Source organism: Haliotis rubra, unplaced genomic scaffold (assembly GCF_003918875.1).
Source record: "Haliotis rubra isolate DU_JTF1 unplaced genomic scaffold, ASM391887v1 Scf47, whole genome shotgun sequence".
Taxonomy (NCBI): Eukaryota; Metazoa; Mollusca; class Gastropoda; order Lepetellida; family Haliotidae; genus Haliotis; species Haliotis rubra.
In genome coordinates this window covers 817,501-835,431 of record NW_025767157.1, presented here as the reverse complement: position 1 = coordinate 835,431, position 17,931 = coordinate 817,501, and the positions used below count along the sequence as shown (strand labels likewise).

Genomic DNA, 17,931 nt, shown 5'->3' with positions numbered 1-17,931 from the left:
TTAGTGGTCCCTAACTAAACTAAAATCTAGTGAATGCTGTGTAATACTAATACTATTAGTAATAGCCAAATCAAAGGCTCAAATTGTACTGACTACTGATTTGTGATACCCCCCTTCAGGATCCTCAAGCTGGATAGTGACCCTTGAACCCTCACGCATCACCTCGGCAAATATAAATCTGTAAATGGTTTTCGTCCAGGATGGCCACTGTTGGGAGGATTAGTGGGTGGGTAATTGTTGTCCAGTGCAGAGTTGATTACATAGAATTTGTACATGACATATGAATATTCTTTCCGAGAATAAGTGCCTGCAAACAAATGCGGCAACTTCTTACACGAAATAATCAATCTGAAAACGACAACTGAGTCTTGTTGATCAAGGCGTGTCAATCATTTGACTGTTACCATGGTAAGTTGACAAAATCAGAGGAACTCACTGCTAAGAATTCTTTGTAAATTCCCCCGAAAGTCCATGGCCCATTGGTTGAGCGTGCAGACTGCAACTGTCGCAGTTCGCCCCATCTTTAATCCCCCGTGTCCCCTTAATATACCACGATTATAAGATGTGGGGACTAATCAAAGGGAGACAACTTACATAGTAGTTCGTCATAGCCTGTCGCTACAAAAAAATGCCCCAACTTATACGGTTCCTGTGTATCATGTAACAGAAGGGATGTTGACCAAAACACTTTCACTGTTTTATGGTTTACGTATTTGGTCAAAATAAACATAAAATATACTTGAGCCTCTCAGTTTATTTTATTTGGCAAAGTGTTAGCTGGGTGAGTAAGGTTTTGTTATAAAACAAATATGCCATTCAGTGCATTGTTATTTTGTATGGAAAGGTTTTGTTGTCTTTGTGAAGAGTATATTCTGGTGAGACACTACGTAGAAAATACAACATATTTACGTATAAACATCTATATATTTCTGTTTTTCGAAGCGATCGGGAAAGTTCTATCTATAAACTATTAATATTTTATTTTCATTTTTGTCATATTTGTTTCCTGTCGATCGAAAACCTCAAAATAACCTATAGATAGATATAACCACGGGTAATGCCTTTTATGTTCAATTTGGAAAATCTTGAAAGAAATCTTCAAAATACAACTGATTCGAGTTTAAATAATCAAAACTTTCAAGAAACAGCGTGACGAGCTTCTCAAACTGCACGCACATATATGAGTTCATATGAGATCGGGTCCTGGTACATGTACCTAAACACATCACAAACATCTATCGCATTGAGAGCAATGTTTATTTGCATTCAAATCAATGAAATACAATGAACAGAATCCCTAGTAAACTGTGAGCACACTTGCAATTGATGGCGTTGAAGTGTGTCGTCGTGTCAATCGCTGATCACCATGCAGTCTACTTATGATGATAGTGGGTCGTTCTTTATCTCTCATAGTAAGGACGTTTGTGAATGAAACCCGTGTCACATTATTCCACCCGACAGCAGACAATCAACACTATATAGAGACCCTTTGCACATTCATCACCATAGAGACCCTTTGCACATTCATCACCATTGAGACCCTCTGCACAATCATCACAATAGAGACCCTCTGCACAATCATCACCATAGAGACCCTCTGCACATTCATCACCATAGAGACCCTCTGCACAATCATCACCATAGAGACCCTCTGCACAATCATCACCATAGAGACCCTCTGCACAATCATCACCATAGAGACCCTCTGCACATTCATCACCATAGAGACCCTCTGCACATTCATCACCATAGAGACCCTCTGCACATTCATAACAATAGAGACCCTCTGCACAATCATCACCATAGAGACTATGGGCACATTCATCATAATAGAGACCCTCTGCACATTCATCACCATAGATACCTTCGGCACATTCATCACCATAGAGATCCTCTGCACATTCATCACAATAGAGACCCTCTGCATAATCATCACCATAGAGACTATGGGCACATTCATCATAATAGAGACCCTCTGCACATTCATCACCATAGAAACCCTTTGCACAATCATCACCATAGAGACCCTCTGCACATTCATCACAATAGAGACCCTCTGCACAATCATCACCATAGAGACCATGGGCACATTCATCATAATAGAGACCCTCTGCACATTCATCACCATAGATACCTTCGGCACATTCATCACCATAGAGATCCTCTGCACATTCATCACCATAGAAACCCTTTGCACATTCATCACAATAGAGACCCTCTGCACAATCATCACCATAGAGACCATGGGCACATTCATCACCATAGAGACCCTCTGCACATTCATCACCATAGATACCTTCGGCACATTCATCACCATAGAGATCCTCTGCACATTCATCACCATAGAAACCCTTTGCATAATCATCACCATAGAGACCCTCTGCACATTCATCACCATAGAGACCCTCTGCACATTCATCACCATAGAGACCCTATGCACATTTATCACCATAGAGATCCTTTTGCACATTCATCACCATAGACTCTTTTGCACATTCATCACCATAGAGACCCTTTCCCCATTCACCACTACAGAGACCCTTTGCACATTCATCACTATAGATATCCTTTGCACATTCATCACTATAGATCCTTTGCACATTCATCACTATAGCGACCCATTGCACATTCATCACCATAGCAACCCTTTTTTACTCTAGAGACCCCTGACGTATATATTCATATCAACCCGATACACTTCTGGCATATTCATATCATCTCGATAGGTATATATTCATCACACGATGGCCCCTGGCACATTCATCACTTGATGGACCCCTGGTCATCACTCGACGGACCCCTGGCACATTCGCCTCTCCACAGACCCTTGTGACATACATCACTGTACATACCCTTGCTAAATTCTGCACACCCTTCTTCATTCCCTTGTAAGAACCTTTACTTGTCAAAATATATCCACCGCAGATCTTTGTCAGATATGGCCATCAGGTTAGTTAAACAATAGTGTTCACATTCGTACAGTAATTTGGATGCATAGTAACTGCGTAGTAGGCATAGTAACATCCAAATGTCTGGACTAACATCTAAAATGAACATATTTTACAGAAAAATGACCCAGATTATAGTAATAAAATATACTCAAAGGCAAAATTTATTGTGATTGTCTTGAAGTTAGATTAACAACTAATATTTTTATGATGAGAATTTTTAATATGGCTATAAAATCATTCCACAATTTCAAAATGAAATTCACACAGTCATTAACGTGTATGTCCACCTTGAGCATTGATGAATGTTTGACACCTGCGCTTCATAGAGCCAATCAAACGTCGCAAGAAGTCTTGTGTTATGGTATTCCATATCTGTGGAAGCACCTGGCGGAGATCCCGAAGCGTAACTGGAGGATTTGGCCAACGTTACAATCTCCTCTCCATTTCGTCCCAGACGTGTTCGATAGAGGACAGATCGGGTTCGGCCATCAGCGCGGTACAAGAGGAAACCGGACTCGTGTTCCGGTTTCAAGTATTCCAATGGCCCGCCATCTTTCATCTTCAGTTAGCTGTGGCTTTGAGAAATGCCGTTTTATGCCTTTTTTTCCACGGACTTCTTGAAAGCACGAAAAACACATGCAAAACAAAACTATCGACAGGGCCCTGCTTGGGTTATGGATTAAGTTATTATAAAGAATATTAAAATGCATTATAAACCTTTTCTCATCTATATAAACAAATGTATTGATTACACTAACCTTTGCCCTTGAGTATATAAATAAAAGGAGCTCTCCATTATCAGAGTAGAGACTTTCAATTTCAGAGTATATTTGTGTATGACAGACTATTAAATGCCCCATGGCTGTGAATCTCTTGTCACTCAGCATTCCGTATTCAACTTCGTGTACATTGACTTGAAGGATGTTCCCTGGTTTCATACACAGTGCTTGGTTTGACCTTTCTCCGCAGAGATGTAGGCACACACGACACCTGCCAACAGAATCTGGGAACAAAACTGAGACATGCTTCCCTGAACTTCTTGATGCGAGCAAAGTAAATTATTGGATTAATGGCTGCCTTTAATGAACAAACACATGAGAGAAGAGGCCCCCAATTGGACGAGTCTTCCTGGACCAAGCTGTTCAGCATCATCCACGTGCTGTAAGGGGCCCAGCAAATTGTCAACACCACAAAGAGTAGCAGGATCGTCTTGAAAGACCTGGTCTTGAATCCAACGTCAATTTTCAATCTTCGGACGGTACCGAGAGTTGCGGTGACAACCTTTCTGTTGTAGGATATACAAACGCCATGTGGTTGATCCTGAACGCGGGAACACTTCTTCCTCATGGTAACCATAATGCATAGAAAAGAATGGAACATCAGCAGAAGCGGCACGAATGTTGTGAGGACAGTTGCAAGCATCACATACACCGCATCACCCACACCACGTGATCGTCCCACGCTGCACAGGATTTGCACTTCCGGGCGGTACTCACCCCAGCCAACAACAGGGGGGAAGGTCAGTATACCTGCTACTGCCCATGAAAGCAGGATGATGATCTTGGCCCTAGTAACCGTCAGCTTCTCTGTCCTGCTGACAATGATAAGATACCTGTCTACACTGATCGCCAGCAGTGTATAGATGCCGACTGTGTTCAGAAGGCTGTGAAAGAAACCGGTCATGACACACTCTGTGTGTCCTAGGATCCAACGTCCTGATAACAGACCGGTCACTGCTACTGGAATAGAGACGGACGACAGACATATGTCAGTCAGGCCAAGATGTGCCAGTAGCAGGTTGATGGCGGATCTCATGGCTGGTTTCCGGTACACAATCCAGCAGACGACAAAGTTCCCGCCAAACGCGATTGTCATCGTCAACAACAGGAAAGATGCTAACACGCGCCTGGCAGGAGCTGGTACAGAAGCAAGGTGAAGATGTAGTGATGGTACAGGACAGGAGGTAGTCACGTTGATGACGTCAGATAAATTAGTAACATCCATGTATCATCGTATGTATCACACTTTGTATCATCGGGTGTAGGATATAACAACAGTATTCAGGATACGAGAGTGTTTGGTCATTTTGGGTGTCCTTTCAGTTGTCGAAAGCACTCTCTGTACGTTGAATGTGGTAAGAGCTTCGACATATACTTGTATGTCTTCTCGAAGTATCTTCTCATGTTTAGTCACTTGTATCATCTGGTATAACAATCATGTATTTCCGCTGTTGTTACCTGTATCACCGTGTGTATAAATCATATATCGATCACTACAATCATCTCACATGTATCATCATCAGTCTTGCATCGATGGGTATATCCTTGAAGATACAGACACCATGAACCTATATTTCAGCTGATTACGGAGCACTTCTGCAGGTTGCTTCATTTCCCAGGGAACACACGGTACGTGGTGGTCAGCTGTTGGTATATCCCAAGACCATGAAAACACATAGCTACTCAAACAAGATAGATGAAAGTTGTAGTTGAAGGTTGAAGGTCTCTTCGACTTTGTAGTCCGTGTTTTGTTAAGGGAAATACACCAATAGACCACCCGTCAATATACAAATTACTAGGTTGGTCAGTGTCAGAGTTCCAGCTTGAGAGGCATTGTCACCACGATTGTCAGCACATGACTGTTCTCAGTCTTATCTCTGTGTGTGTACTTTTCTGTAGGATAAGTTGAATTTTGTAGCTCTGTCGGCAGCAAATATATTAAGACCTTTGCATTAGAAAACGACGCCCTTTCTGACTGACGTATGTTGACACTAAGTTAATATAGGGAGCAGTGTCATTAGTGTGGGCTTGTAAACAGCAAATGTTCGTTTCACATGAAGATTAATGGAGACCCCACTGGGAGAGTTAACTGTTATTTATGTAAGTCTATCACTGCTGCTTCACATTGACAAGCAGTCCTCGTTAACCAGGCCTAGAGATTATCGGGGTCAAGGTCACTGTCATTAATGAAGCCACAGTCGATCACGTGATTGGCATAAAACGGATAGTGCCCGTTGTTTATTACGTTAGACATGCATAAAGGTTCGACTAATGACGGGAGGGCCCGTCTATCTATGTGGCACATATCAGTCTGAAGATATCAAATCTATGATGCTCCCATTCGAAGGTGACCGCAATTGATAGAGTATCTGCCTGGAGAGCAGAAGGTCGTTGTTCGATTCCCTGACCACATTCATAGTGTAGTGGGTAGAGCGTCTGCCTGGAGAGCAGAAGGTCGTTGTTCGATTCCCTGATCATATTCATAGTGTAGTGGATAGAGTATCTGCCTCGAGAGCAAAATGCCGTGTTTCGATCCCCTGATCACATTCGTAGTGTAGTGGATAGAGTGTCTGCCTGGGAGCAGAAGGTCCGTGGTTCGATCCCCTGATCACATTCATAGTGTAGTGGATAGAGTATGGTCCGTGGTTCGATCCCCTGATCACATTCATAGTGTAGTGGATAGAGTATCTGCCTCGAGAGCAGAAGGCCGTGGTTCGATCTTCTGATCACATACATAGTGTAGTGGATAGAGTGTGTGCCTGGAGAGCAGAAGGTCCGTGGTTCGATCCCCTGATCACATTCATAGTGTAGTGGATAGAGTATCTGCCTGGAGAGCAGAAGGCCGTGGTTCGATCCCTGATCACATTCGTAGTGTAGTGGATAGAGTGTCTCCCTCGAGAGCAGAATGCCGTGGTTCGATCCTCTGATCACATACGTAGTGGATAGAGTGTGTGCCTGGAGAGCAGAAGGTCGGTGGTTCGATCCCGATTCATGCTGTAGTGGATAGAGTGTGTGCCTGGAGAGCAGAAGGTCGATGGGACCACCCCCGATCACATGGTCATGCTGTGGTTCGATCCCCTCGATTCATGTGGATAGAGTGTGTGCCTGGAGAGCAGAAGGTCGGTGGTTCGATCCCCGATTCATTCATGGTGTAGTGGATAGAGTGTGTGCCTGGAGAGCAGAAGGTCGGTGGTTCGATCCCCTGATTCATGGTGTAGTGGATAGAGTGTGTGCCTGGAGAGCAGAAGGTCGGTGGTTCGATCCCCTGATTCATGGTGTAGTGGATAGAGTGTGTGCCTGGAGAGCAGAAGGTCGGTGGTTCGATCCCGATTCATGGTGTAGTGGATAGAGTGTGTGCCTGGAGAGCAGAAGGTCGGTGGTTCGATCCCCCGATCCGATTCATGGTGTAGTGGATAGAGTGTGTGTGCCTGGAGAGCAGAAGGTCGGTGGTTCGATCCCCGATTCATGCTGTAGTGGGCCTAGAGTGTGTGATCCTGGATGAGTGGAAGGTCGCCTGTGGTGGTCGATCCCCGATTCATGGTGTAGTGGATAGAGTGTGTGCCTGGAGAGCAGAAGGTCGGTGGTTCGATCCCCCGATTCATGGTGTAGTGGATAGAGTGTGTGCCTGGAGAGCAGAAGGTCGGTGGTTCGATCCTCCGATTCATGGTGTAGTGGATAGAGTGTGTGCCTGGAGAGCAGAAGGTCGGTGGTTCGATCCCCTGATTCATGGTGTAGTGGATAGAGTGTGTGCCTGGAGAGCAGAAGGTCGGTGGTTCGATCCCGATTCATGGTGTAGTGGATAGAGTGTGTGCCTGGAGAGCAGAAGGCCGTGGTTCGATCCCCTGATTCATGGTGTAGTGGATAGAGTGTGTGCCTGGAGAGCAGAAGGTCGGTGGTTCGATTCCCTTATCACCTTCATGGTTTTAGTAGCAGAATTAGTAGAAGTACACATTGCAGCCTCCAGCCCATGTTGATTTCAGAATATGTTCCCGGTAAACTATACTTGTTGTAAGGGTGAGTGAGTGAGATGGGTTTTACTCCGTTTTTAGCAATATTCCAGCAATACCATGGCAGGGGTCACCAGAAATGGGCTTCACACCCTGTACCCATGTGGGGAATCGAACCCGGGCCATCGGCGTGACGAGCGAACGCTTTAACCACTGGGCTACCCCACCGCCCTGCTAAATAAGCGACTAAATGGAACGATTGGTCTTGCCGACTTAGTAAATTGCATGCCATTAATCTCAGCTATGTAGATCGATGTTCATGAAGTCAATTACTAGATTGTTTGGTCTAAAGTCGATGATTTAGACCGCTGAGAAAACACATGTATACAAGAAACAAAAATCATGCATACATGTTGATATATAAGTGCAATAATCCTTAACGCGCCCTTAATCCCCCTTTCCACCTCACCTCATTCAAAGGTTGCATAACACATTCTTTGCGTTTGTAAAATCTTGGCTGAGGCAAGGGTATAAAGAAAGCTCTGGGGTATAAGACTTGAAGATCTTCCTTGTGAGGCAGATCGTGCTCGCGCATATTTTGTCAGGTCCTGAATACTTAATTGCTGAAGTCAGTGCTTGCTGATCCGTCACATATAGACACATGAGCATTAATCAAGCACCGCCCACTTTGTATAGAAGTACAACAAACATTACTGTTTGTTGTATAAGCTTTGTGAAGCATGAAAGGCGTATTTAAGTGGTAACAGAGGATCTCTTCCTCGAACTGGAACTTCATGATAGTCCTAAAAGAGTTTTGTTTGGGTTTTTATCGGGACTCCTTGTGGGTCATGGTAATGTTTCGATAGACGAACACGGCTTGAGAACAGTGAGGTCAAGCGTCGTCATCAATGAATATGGGTCGACTGGAAAGGGGATGGGTAACAAAATGTGTCACGAAGGCTATTTCCAGTACTTCCGTTTGACAACGTTAAACCATCGAGTCTTCAGGTCCGGTAAATACGACCAGGCACGGTTCTTCATTGGTCATGGGATCGCGTATTGCCAGACGAACGACTCATTTCAGGTCGGTGGCCATGAGTAAATGTTCAAGTTAGCACCAATGTTGCATGTAAGTAACTTAACATTGTGTATCGTCTGAAAGATACGAAACGGTCAGATTTTAGTTAAGTCGTCTTTAAACCAGTTCAGAAAACTGGAGTGCACATACTGCAGTTATGAGTGAGCGAGTTTAGATACTGCAGTTATGAATTATATACCGAAACATGCTTAGCGCCTTCGCAGCATGTGAATAAGCGACCCATAGTTTTTTCATATTGTGTGAAATGCTGTGCATGCCAAATGAAGCAAGTCTAGAAAATCCCACTTCATTGGGGCTCCTTTTCAATTTAAATGAAGTTCTTTGTTTCTGTACAAAAATATAAATGTTCAGACTAAGCGTTAGTTTACTGTAGGATCGTTGTAAACAAATCGTATCCACAGTCCGTTTTAACAGGGAGACTCTATAAGGTGTTGTAGAGTATCCCTGGTTTTAAGCACCATCAGCGGCACAATCACAGACCCACCGCCTCGGATGAAGCATCGATAATGGTTCCATTACAGATCCACAATCCGTGGAAATTGTTCCCACAAGACGAAACATGAGAAAGGACACATGGTCAGTGTTGTAATGTGTTTATTGCATCAGTCGATCATGCCATCTCAATGCAGGTATATCTGGTACTCGGGTGGACATTCCAAGAATGTGTCCGATGACGCCGTAGATCACTGCAGCTGCATGTGAATGGCAAGGTGCATAGTTCGGTGGTGTCCGTGCAGTCATGCGCAGTGATTATCACGTACCATGGTGTGAGTCGGGTTATGGGGTGTGGTGCCGTGCATCCGTGCTTTGAACAGTTTCCATGGTAACAAAAAGGGGTATCCCAAGATAATCCTGCAGCAGGTAACAAGGGCTGGTGTATTCCACTCGAGTCTCCCGTGCAATGATACGAACAAAAGTCAGTCATGCGCTCTCTGTTGATCGTGTTGTCCGGTTACAAGTAAAATGGTTCAGTGCAATTAGCATTCGTGAGCGACACACCAGTCGTGCAAGTTTCTTTTGTGTGTGATCATTCAGCTTTGTGCAGCAAACGTTCAAAACTTAACTTTATTTTTAAATAAGGGTGCCATTGACCATTTTAAGTGCAGGGTCTAGCTAAAGGAATTGTTCTGAACCAAGTGCAAGAACTACGTTTGTGAGTAAGTGAATGGTGCTTCATGCCATTGTCAGCCATACCAGTCTTTGATGTGTTTCAAATTACTTCACACTATGATGTGTGTACTGAATCGAACCCCTAAAATTCTGATTAATAGTACACATGTGACCTTCCATACAATCTGTGCTTGCATCTCATAACAATCATAAGATTGATAGAGTTACGGTGAAGCAGGATGTGTTCGAAGAGTAAAATGGACACAACCATCAGATAAATACCCTGTTTGCATCATAGTACACTATAGAAAGGTGGAGGTAAGTGAGTTTTTAATACTCACTAATCATCAAGCAGCTCATCACCTGCACATACGACTACAACCCATTCTCCCAATAAATGTTTTCCTGAGTGACATTTTCTCTTGGACCTTTCTCAGTTTTTCAAACAAATACTATTATGGGATCCTAATAAGGGTGAGTGACCTTTTCTAAACTGGAATCTTCACAAATGTTCTGGGTAGAAAGCATTTCTGACCTTTCTAATTTGAATCCTCCCACAGATTCTGGGTAAAGTGTTTCTGAAATTTTCTAAGCTGGAATCTTCACAAATGTTCTGGGTAGAGGGTTTTTCTGACCTTTCTAAACTGGAATCTTCAAAAATGTTTTGGGTAGAGAGCATTTCTGACCTGCTCTAATGTGGAATCCCGAGAGAAGTTCTGAATAGAGGGTTTTTCTGACCTGGTCTAACCTTGAATCCACAAAGTGGTTCTGGTTAGAAAATTACAAGGCCCATCTTGAGCTACCATTCCAGAACTCTGCAGAGAGACATCATGGCTCAAAGGGCTCTTCTTTATCACACTGAGGTAAGATCTGGCAACATGCATACATGACATCACTGTGAGTGAGTGAGTGAGTTAGGATTTTAAGTCACATCGGCAATATTTCAGCCATATTGTGACTAACATCACTGTGAATGGGTGAGGTGATAAAAATAAATCAAACCGTGCAGTGACTGCTTCAAGTGTGCTTGTTGCATCGCAAGGACTTTACCTCCATCTACTGGAACTAGTGCTGGCAGAGGATCATGCATATACCATCTACAGCCTTTCAGTGAGAAGACTGAAGGGTTGAGTGTGGACATCCATAACAGTATATACTGTGACATTTGACACTGAATCAATATATATCTAGATAAATCTCAGAGTTCACAAAAACATATAGAAAATACTTGTATGTAAAGTACAAAATGCAGATTGTAAGCACCTTATGTGAGGATTGAGTCTATAAATGGGTAATGAGACAACCATCAAATATAAAAGTTGTAAGTAGATGTTTTGGAGAAGTGTGAGCTGGCTGCAAGGAAGTACAAGGGACCTGTTGCACAATCTCATTCAAAATCTCATCGTTTCAAAATCAGTTCTTAGTCATCATGACCACTAAACAAAGATATTGGGACATCTCATCAAGGACAAGTCAGACTGATAATTCAACCTTGAAAAGGTCAACTCGTCCGAATGAGTTATATATTGGCCAATATCCACTATTTGTTAGTAATTTCAATAATAAATCAAAGTATGCGAAAGGTGTTTGTGATGTAGCTTGTAATGAGGTCCTCAGATCTTTGTCTAGTGATAGTGCGAAATAAGATCTGATTTGAAGATTAAGATTTTAAGATATGAGATTACTTGTTTCTCAAATACTACAACCTTCTGTGCATCAGCCATGCATGACAGTTCTATACAGAACTAAAGTCTCACAGCAAGACAGCTGGCTGATGGACTAGGATCCTGACTTAAGATGGACAAGTTTCTTTGTGCTCAGATGGTTGTTAGTGTATGTTAAATTATGAAAGTTGGTTCACTTTTAGCATGGGGATAGTTTGGTTGAACATCGCCCTGTTCCACAAAATGATCTTAATCTTTTGACAATCCAGACATTAACAGTGTCAGTCCCAGTGTTTAATGAATTGGGATGTGGCTCCTGTTCAAAGAAGTTTCTCACCTATATATGTCCAGTATATTAAAGTAGGGGAGTTGACAGTCTTAATACTAACATCACTTTCCATCTCAAGGCGTGCTTAAATAGATCTGTGCTCTACAGCACCACCTTCCTGTACAGATAACAGAATCACTTAAATCTCTTCGTATACATTGTGTCTGATGTGAGCTACATGAACAATGATGAAACAAATGATTAACATTTAGTTTTATGTTATGTGAAGGTACAATAGCATTTGAAGTCAACAAAACTAAAAAGAAAGCATTTGACCTCTTGGATCACCAATTTGACATTGACAGGACATGACCTACATCCATCATGACAGCCATTAACCAGTTCATCCTGGAGCCATCATGATGAGGAAACAACTTTATAGAAAACATTCATTGTGAGCAATATACATTTTGAAAAGCATTAACAAAAAATATCTGAAAATGGTTAAGACCAGTAAAAATTAATTATCAGATGACCATACACTTATTCTTGAAAGCTGTGGATGATCATTTCTTTTCATTTCCTTCAAACAAAGAACATGTTATTCGAATTGGTCATTTTGGCATACATTAGTATACTCTGATTCTAAAAAAAAGGAATAAAAGAAGTGAGATGACATTGCAATTTCTGATGAATAAGCTCTACTGGCCTTAAAGTGAACTTTGTCAGATTCTGCTATTGATTACTATGATTAGCAAGAGACAGCTTTCTTCAGCACATTTAATGTCCAACAACCACACGTTTCTTTAATACAAATGGGTGCTTATGAGGTAAAATCCACTCCCCAAATCTCTTCTGTCGACAGCTAATGGAAATCTACTTATGTGACAGATTGGCAGCCAATCACAGAAACATAGACTAGTTTGGTCAAATTAAGCATGTATTCTATAAAGGACAACCAAGCATTCCATAAAAGATGGAAAAATGGAATCCTTTGTAACTACAAAGGTATCGGCCCCCTCTCTCACATAAATAATGATCATACACAAGGATGACATGATCAGTATCTCAATAACAAGGTCCTGACCAGTACATGACTGACTGACTGAGTTTTGGTTTTACGCCGCTTTTAGCAATGTTCCAGCAACATCACGGCGGGGGACACCAGAAATGGGCTTCACACATTGTACCCATCTGGGGATTCGAACCTGGCTCTTCAGCGTGACGAGCCAACGCTTTAACCATTAGGCTACCCCACCGCCCCACCAGTACATGAAGCTGTTTCCATCTTACAAGAATGATACCGTCTCAAGGGACATTTTGAGGCCCTTTCAACATACTTATTACATCATAACTGCTGTGATGCCACTGTACATGGTCAGGAAACTGTTATTGTGATACAAAAATATATATTACATATATCACAATGTCGTGTGTCCATGCTTGGTTTCATGACAACATATTTAGGTCCAAAATAATTAAGTCTTAATCCTCCCAGTGAACTGTATAAAGTATAATTTCAAAGAATTCTATTTTTCGAATCCAGTTCAGAATGCCAGTGGTCAGTACCCTGAGACAAAGCCGACCACCATTGCACTAGTTGGATGAGTGACTGACTGACTGACTGAGTTTTGGTTTTACGCCTCTTTTAGCAATATTCCAGCAACATCACGGCGGAGGACACCAGAAATGGGCTTCACACATTGTACCCATGTGGGGATTCGAACCCGGGTCTTCGGCGTGACGAGCCAACGCTTTAACCATTAGGCTACCCCACCGCCCCCTGGATAAGTAAAGACACATAGTTGTATCCTGTGATGAGTACAAGGATGAATGATGAATGATGAAGACAATGAATACTATAAATCCTCAAACTATGTATATATACTATTCACACTTTGCTAAGGATCAAATCATGGATTCAACAGAAAACTATTATGTGGGGTCAAATTTGGTTTAAATATCTAAGCTACTGTAAGCATGGATCCTAGGTTTCAGTATGTCATTGCATCTTGTGGATCCCATACCTGCTATTGACAGGTGTTGTTTATTTGTGAATGACCCGTTCCATGATTTGCAAAATGGTTGATTGGTGCCATGAAAACCATTTTTATGATTACTAATGTATCAAGTGCATAAGGTTAGATTAAAGTGGCTGTTTGCCTGATGAGGGGTTACCATATTATTATCTATCCAGTTTTAAATGGATACAGTTTCAAATTATCAATCTACGTTTAAGTAAAGTTGTGAATTTTTGTGATCCTTAGCAAAGTGTGAGTAGTATATCATACCAGCCACATCATGGCAGCCAGTCATTTGATGGAAGTAAAATTCCAGTCAAATCACGAAGCAGCCTTATTCCAGTTGAATCAATGAAGAGTGGAATCAAACTTCGGGGCTCAACAAGCCAGTGCTTTAACCACTAGGCAAACCCTCCTATACCATCTATTAGTAGATTTATGGTATTCAAAATCTACATAAGGATGACAGGTAATACTAACAAGACAGAATGACAGTACACATAAAAATCAATTTGATTCAGAAAACTGAATAGCTATGTGTACATCAATGTCATGATTAGGGGCTGCAGCACTTATACGCAGTTACAGCTAAATGATCATCACCAAGACTGGGAAGAAACTGTAATCAAACCACAGGCTTGTGTCAACAAAGAATGACAAGCAGCTCTGTAATATTACAAATCTGAGCTACAGCAAGAGAGTGAGTCAGTGAGTTAGGTTTAATGCTGCTTCAATGAGTAATCCAGGTATGTAGCAGCTCAGTAAATACTTAGAAGACAGAAGTGATAGATTTACACCACTTCCTACAAAGACAAGGTACTTATAACCACGACCAGTCTGTGTGAGTTGGTCGAACCCATGGTCCAGTTTGGAGGAGCTACAACACAGTGGGTCTAATATCTGTACTTGAATGGATTGGGATGAACATTAATCATCTCTCAATCTCTTTAGCTGCTCCTTGTTCTCTGTACTGACGTCCCACAAACCATGCTATATGTCACATTTGTTTCCGTCACAAGTTAAAGCTCATTAGTACAAATGAAGAGTATGATATACCATGAGTATAGTTACAACATTGATGCGTGAGATAAAAGACGTGTCTCTTTTACATGAACATCACATGGACATATCATGTTTATATCATGTGTTTGTATAATACCTACACCATGTATAAACCATGCAAACATCATGTATATATCACATATATATCACGTGCAAATCAATATATATATACACAATATATGTATCACGTTTATATGTATACTTCATGTACATACCATAAATATGTCATTTGTCACATAGATATCGCATGTACACGTATATATCATGTAAATGGTGAAGATGGTAAATACCTGTAGGTCTGATTCTGATTGTCACTTGAGTCAGTTAACTTGAATAATAAACCCACTTCCTGGTGTGTATTACTTCCCCATTCCACTGTGCTGGCTGTGTTATAAGATTAAACATTATAGTGGTGCCCTTACAGATCCTCCCTCCACATCCCTGAAGTCTTTATATACTTCAACAAAGTGATCTAAAGTCAAATCTGTGATGATTCTAACCATAAGTACAGGTAAAGTTGCAGGATCAAAGCTATATGTACAGTCCGTTTGGCTGAAAAGCGGACCGATGAATTGCAATCGAACTCGGAAACTAATGAACATAAAATACTCAATGAAATGCTGATCATAATCAAAACATCATACCCACTCCGTGAGGTTTTTGCAGAATTTTTGTCCTAAAAATAAAAAAGTTGTTTAACAATCCATCATTAAAATATTGACACAGTTCACTATTTGTTACGAGGGAGGAGTGCAGAGAAAGGGACAGCCAGGTGTTCGAGAGCAGATGGAGACGGCACAGCACAGGTTAATGAATCAATAACTTTATCTGTGAACGTGCTTCTTGAACACCTGGCTGTCCCTTTCTCTGCACTCCTCCCTCGTAACAAACAGTGAACTGTGTCAATATTTTAATGATAGTTTGTTAAACAACTTTTTAATTTTTAGGACAAAAATTCTGCAAAAACCTCACGGAGTGGGTATGATGGTTTGATTATGATCAGCGTTTCATTGAGTATTTTATGTTTATTAGTTTTCGAGTTAGATTGCAATTCATCAGTCCGCTTTTGAGCCAAACGGACTGTACACATATTTAAAGGCAGGTGTTTTAGGAAGAGAATTTTGTTGTAGTTTTCATTGGATAATAGTTCATGCATGTAATCAATTATAGCAGTGTTGTTCCGGCGGTACATTCAGAATTAGGAATCTATGTTGAACATGCTATAAGACCACATGAACATCTGTCTTCAACAAGTCATAAATTGTTTATAGGCATCTGTACAAAGCGACTGTTACCATGACAATAGACAGTGGTTGCCATAGTGGCCGTTTCCTGGCACTTTAATTACTAGCATCAGAAAACAAGACATATACGGGTAGATGGAAAAAGTGTATAACTGAAAAAATACTTCGCATTGTGCTGCACAGAGAAAACTGAAACTGTAGCCATGGTAACAATGAATCATACCACAAAGATTGTAATGGAACTTGGACAAATATCCACAATCCCCAATGTCTGGAGCTGGAAGTGCCTGCTGGTAGATGGTCGTAATTGTTGTAATGGTACACTCTCTCACGTCTTATTGATGAAGTTGTTACAGGATTAACAAGCTTAACACCTGACCAATGAAACATATTCCATCGTCAAAGTAAATAAATGAATAGAAAATACCTGAAGTCCCATAATAGTAATTTGAATTAACTGTCATGAAATCATGCTGTATGCTTATAGAATATACTCGCTTTGAGAACATAACTTCAGAAATTACACTAGCTGAGAACATAACTTCAGAAAATACACTATCTTAAAATACAATTACGGATCATCCAATTATTGCATACTACTACAGTCATAGGCATCACAGATTAACTACAGTTGATGGAACAGAACGCTAAATACATCCAAAAACATATTTTCTGTCTCCTAAGTATGTTTTGAATTCTGTCCCAGCAAACATCAGACCCACCCAACTCTCTTCCCCAATATAACATGACATGGTTGGTCCCTAACAAGCCACAGGCTTGTATACTGGAAATCCATAATCTACCATATTTTGTGCGACACAGAGATGTGAGTCCAGTACACATGAATATATAGCATGGAAGCAGACAAACATGATGTGCCTTGAGGAAAGCATAACAATATTCAGTGTACCTAATCCTTGACAAAAAAATATAAAGTGAATTTGATAGAAGTAATTACTAAACCTTGCAGTACAGCACACCTTGGTTCACAACTACTTCTACTATAGAACCCTCACTGGTGGCGTGAGGAACCTTGAAATTAGTTATTGGAGGTCTAAAACCCTCGTTTTGTAGAACCCTGATCTACCATATCCACGGGATTGCACAACCAAAAGACATTAATGATGGTTTACTACTACTTTCACTTTAAAGAACTCACTGTTGGACCCTTGAAATTGGTTATCGGGGGGTATTCTAAACCACCTGTTTTGAAGAACCCTGATCTACCATTTCTACAGCATTGCACAACCAAAAGGTATAGACAGTAAAGATGTCTGACCAGTCTTATCACTACTCTATGTTTCTCATGATCAATCATACATGGAAAATTCAGTCTAAGTAAACTTAGGCTCAGTATTATTCGTTACACTGCTATACTGAGTCTAACAAAACCTAGTAGAAGGTCGCGTCAGCTAACCTTTTGGACTGACCAATCACAGCTTACCAAATCGCAAAAGTTAACATTCGCACATACCCTTTGAACCTTTACCTAAAAAACTCGAACTATTCCGAATGCTATTTTCTGCACGATTGCTTCTGAGTGATACACACAATGAGTAAACAGTCGCTGAAAAATAGCGTTTTTGTCAATATTCAAGGATGTCATCTTGCAAAAATATAAGCAAATTGTAACCATGTCATTAGAAACCCATAAGCGTATATACTGCAGATCAAATATCTGTGTTTTATGCGGATTTTCATTTGTTGATAGATCAGTGTCAGCGACCAGGGAAGAGAAAATCCAAAAACCGTTTTGTCAGTCCCGCGAACCTTAACAAGTAGTCGT

General features: G+C 41.2%; 3 protein-coding genes and 1 long non-coding RNA gene across 5 annotated transcripts in view; all 4 read right to left on the bottom strand.

The window, feature by feature from the left end:
- The window catches only part of LOC124290613 (glutamine-dependent NAD(+) synthetase-like), a 30,858-nt gene extending 30,279 nt beyond the window's left edge, over positions 1-579 (bottom strand). The window contains 1 exon segment of the mRNA XM_046727378.1: positions 437-579. Coding sequence (XP_046583334.1) covers positions 437-521 — 85 coding nt within the window. The 5' untranslated portion in view covers positions 522-579.
- Positions 580-1,445: 866 nt separating this feature from the next.
- LOC124290563 (tenascin-like) lies at positions 1,446-3,510 on the bottom strand. Its single transcript, XM_046727310.1, has 2 exons — positions 3,382-3,510; positions 1,446-2,432 (listed from the first exon to the last, which is right to left on the bottom strand). The coding sequence occupies exons 1-2, from the start codon at positions 3,508-3,510 to the stop codon at positions 1,446-1,448; spliced, it is 1,116 nt and encodes a 371-aa protein (XP_046583266.1).
- LOC124290632 (probable G-protein coupled receptor 63) lies at positions 2,214-5,639 on the bottom strand. Its single transcript, XM_046727400.1, has one exon. The coding sequence runs from the start codon at positions 4,953-4,955 to the stop codon at positions 3,846-3,848; it is 1,110 nt and encodes a 369-aa protein (XP_046583356.1). The 5' UTR covers positions 4,956-5,639; the 3' UTR covers positions 2,214-3,845.
- A 3,714-nt stretch (positions 5,640-9,353) lies between these two features.
- Positions 9,354-13,428, bottom strand: LOC124290628. 2 transcript variants are annotated; one of them, XR_006901987.1, is made up of 2 exons: positions 10,671-13,428; positions 9,354-10,619 (listed from the first exon to the last, which is right to left on the bottom strand). It is a non-coding gene; the product is annotated as an uncharacterized LOC124290628 (long non-coding RNA). The 2 variants fall into 2 exon arrangements; XR_006901988.1 differs by having other exon boundaries at positions 9,354-10,516.
- Positions 13,429-17,931: the final 4,503 nt, after the last annotated feature.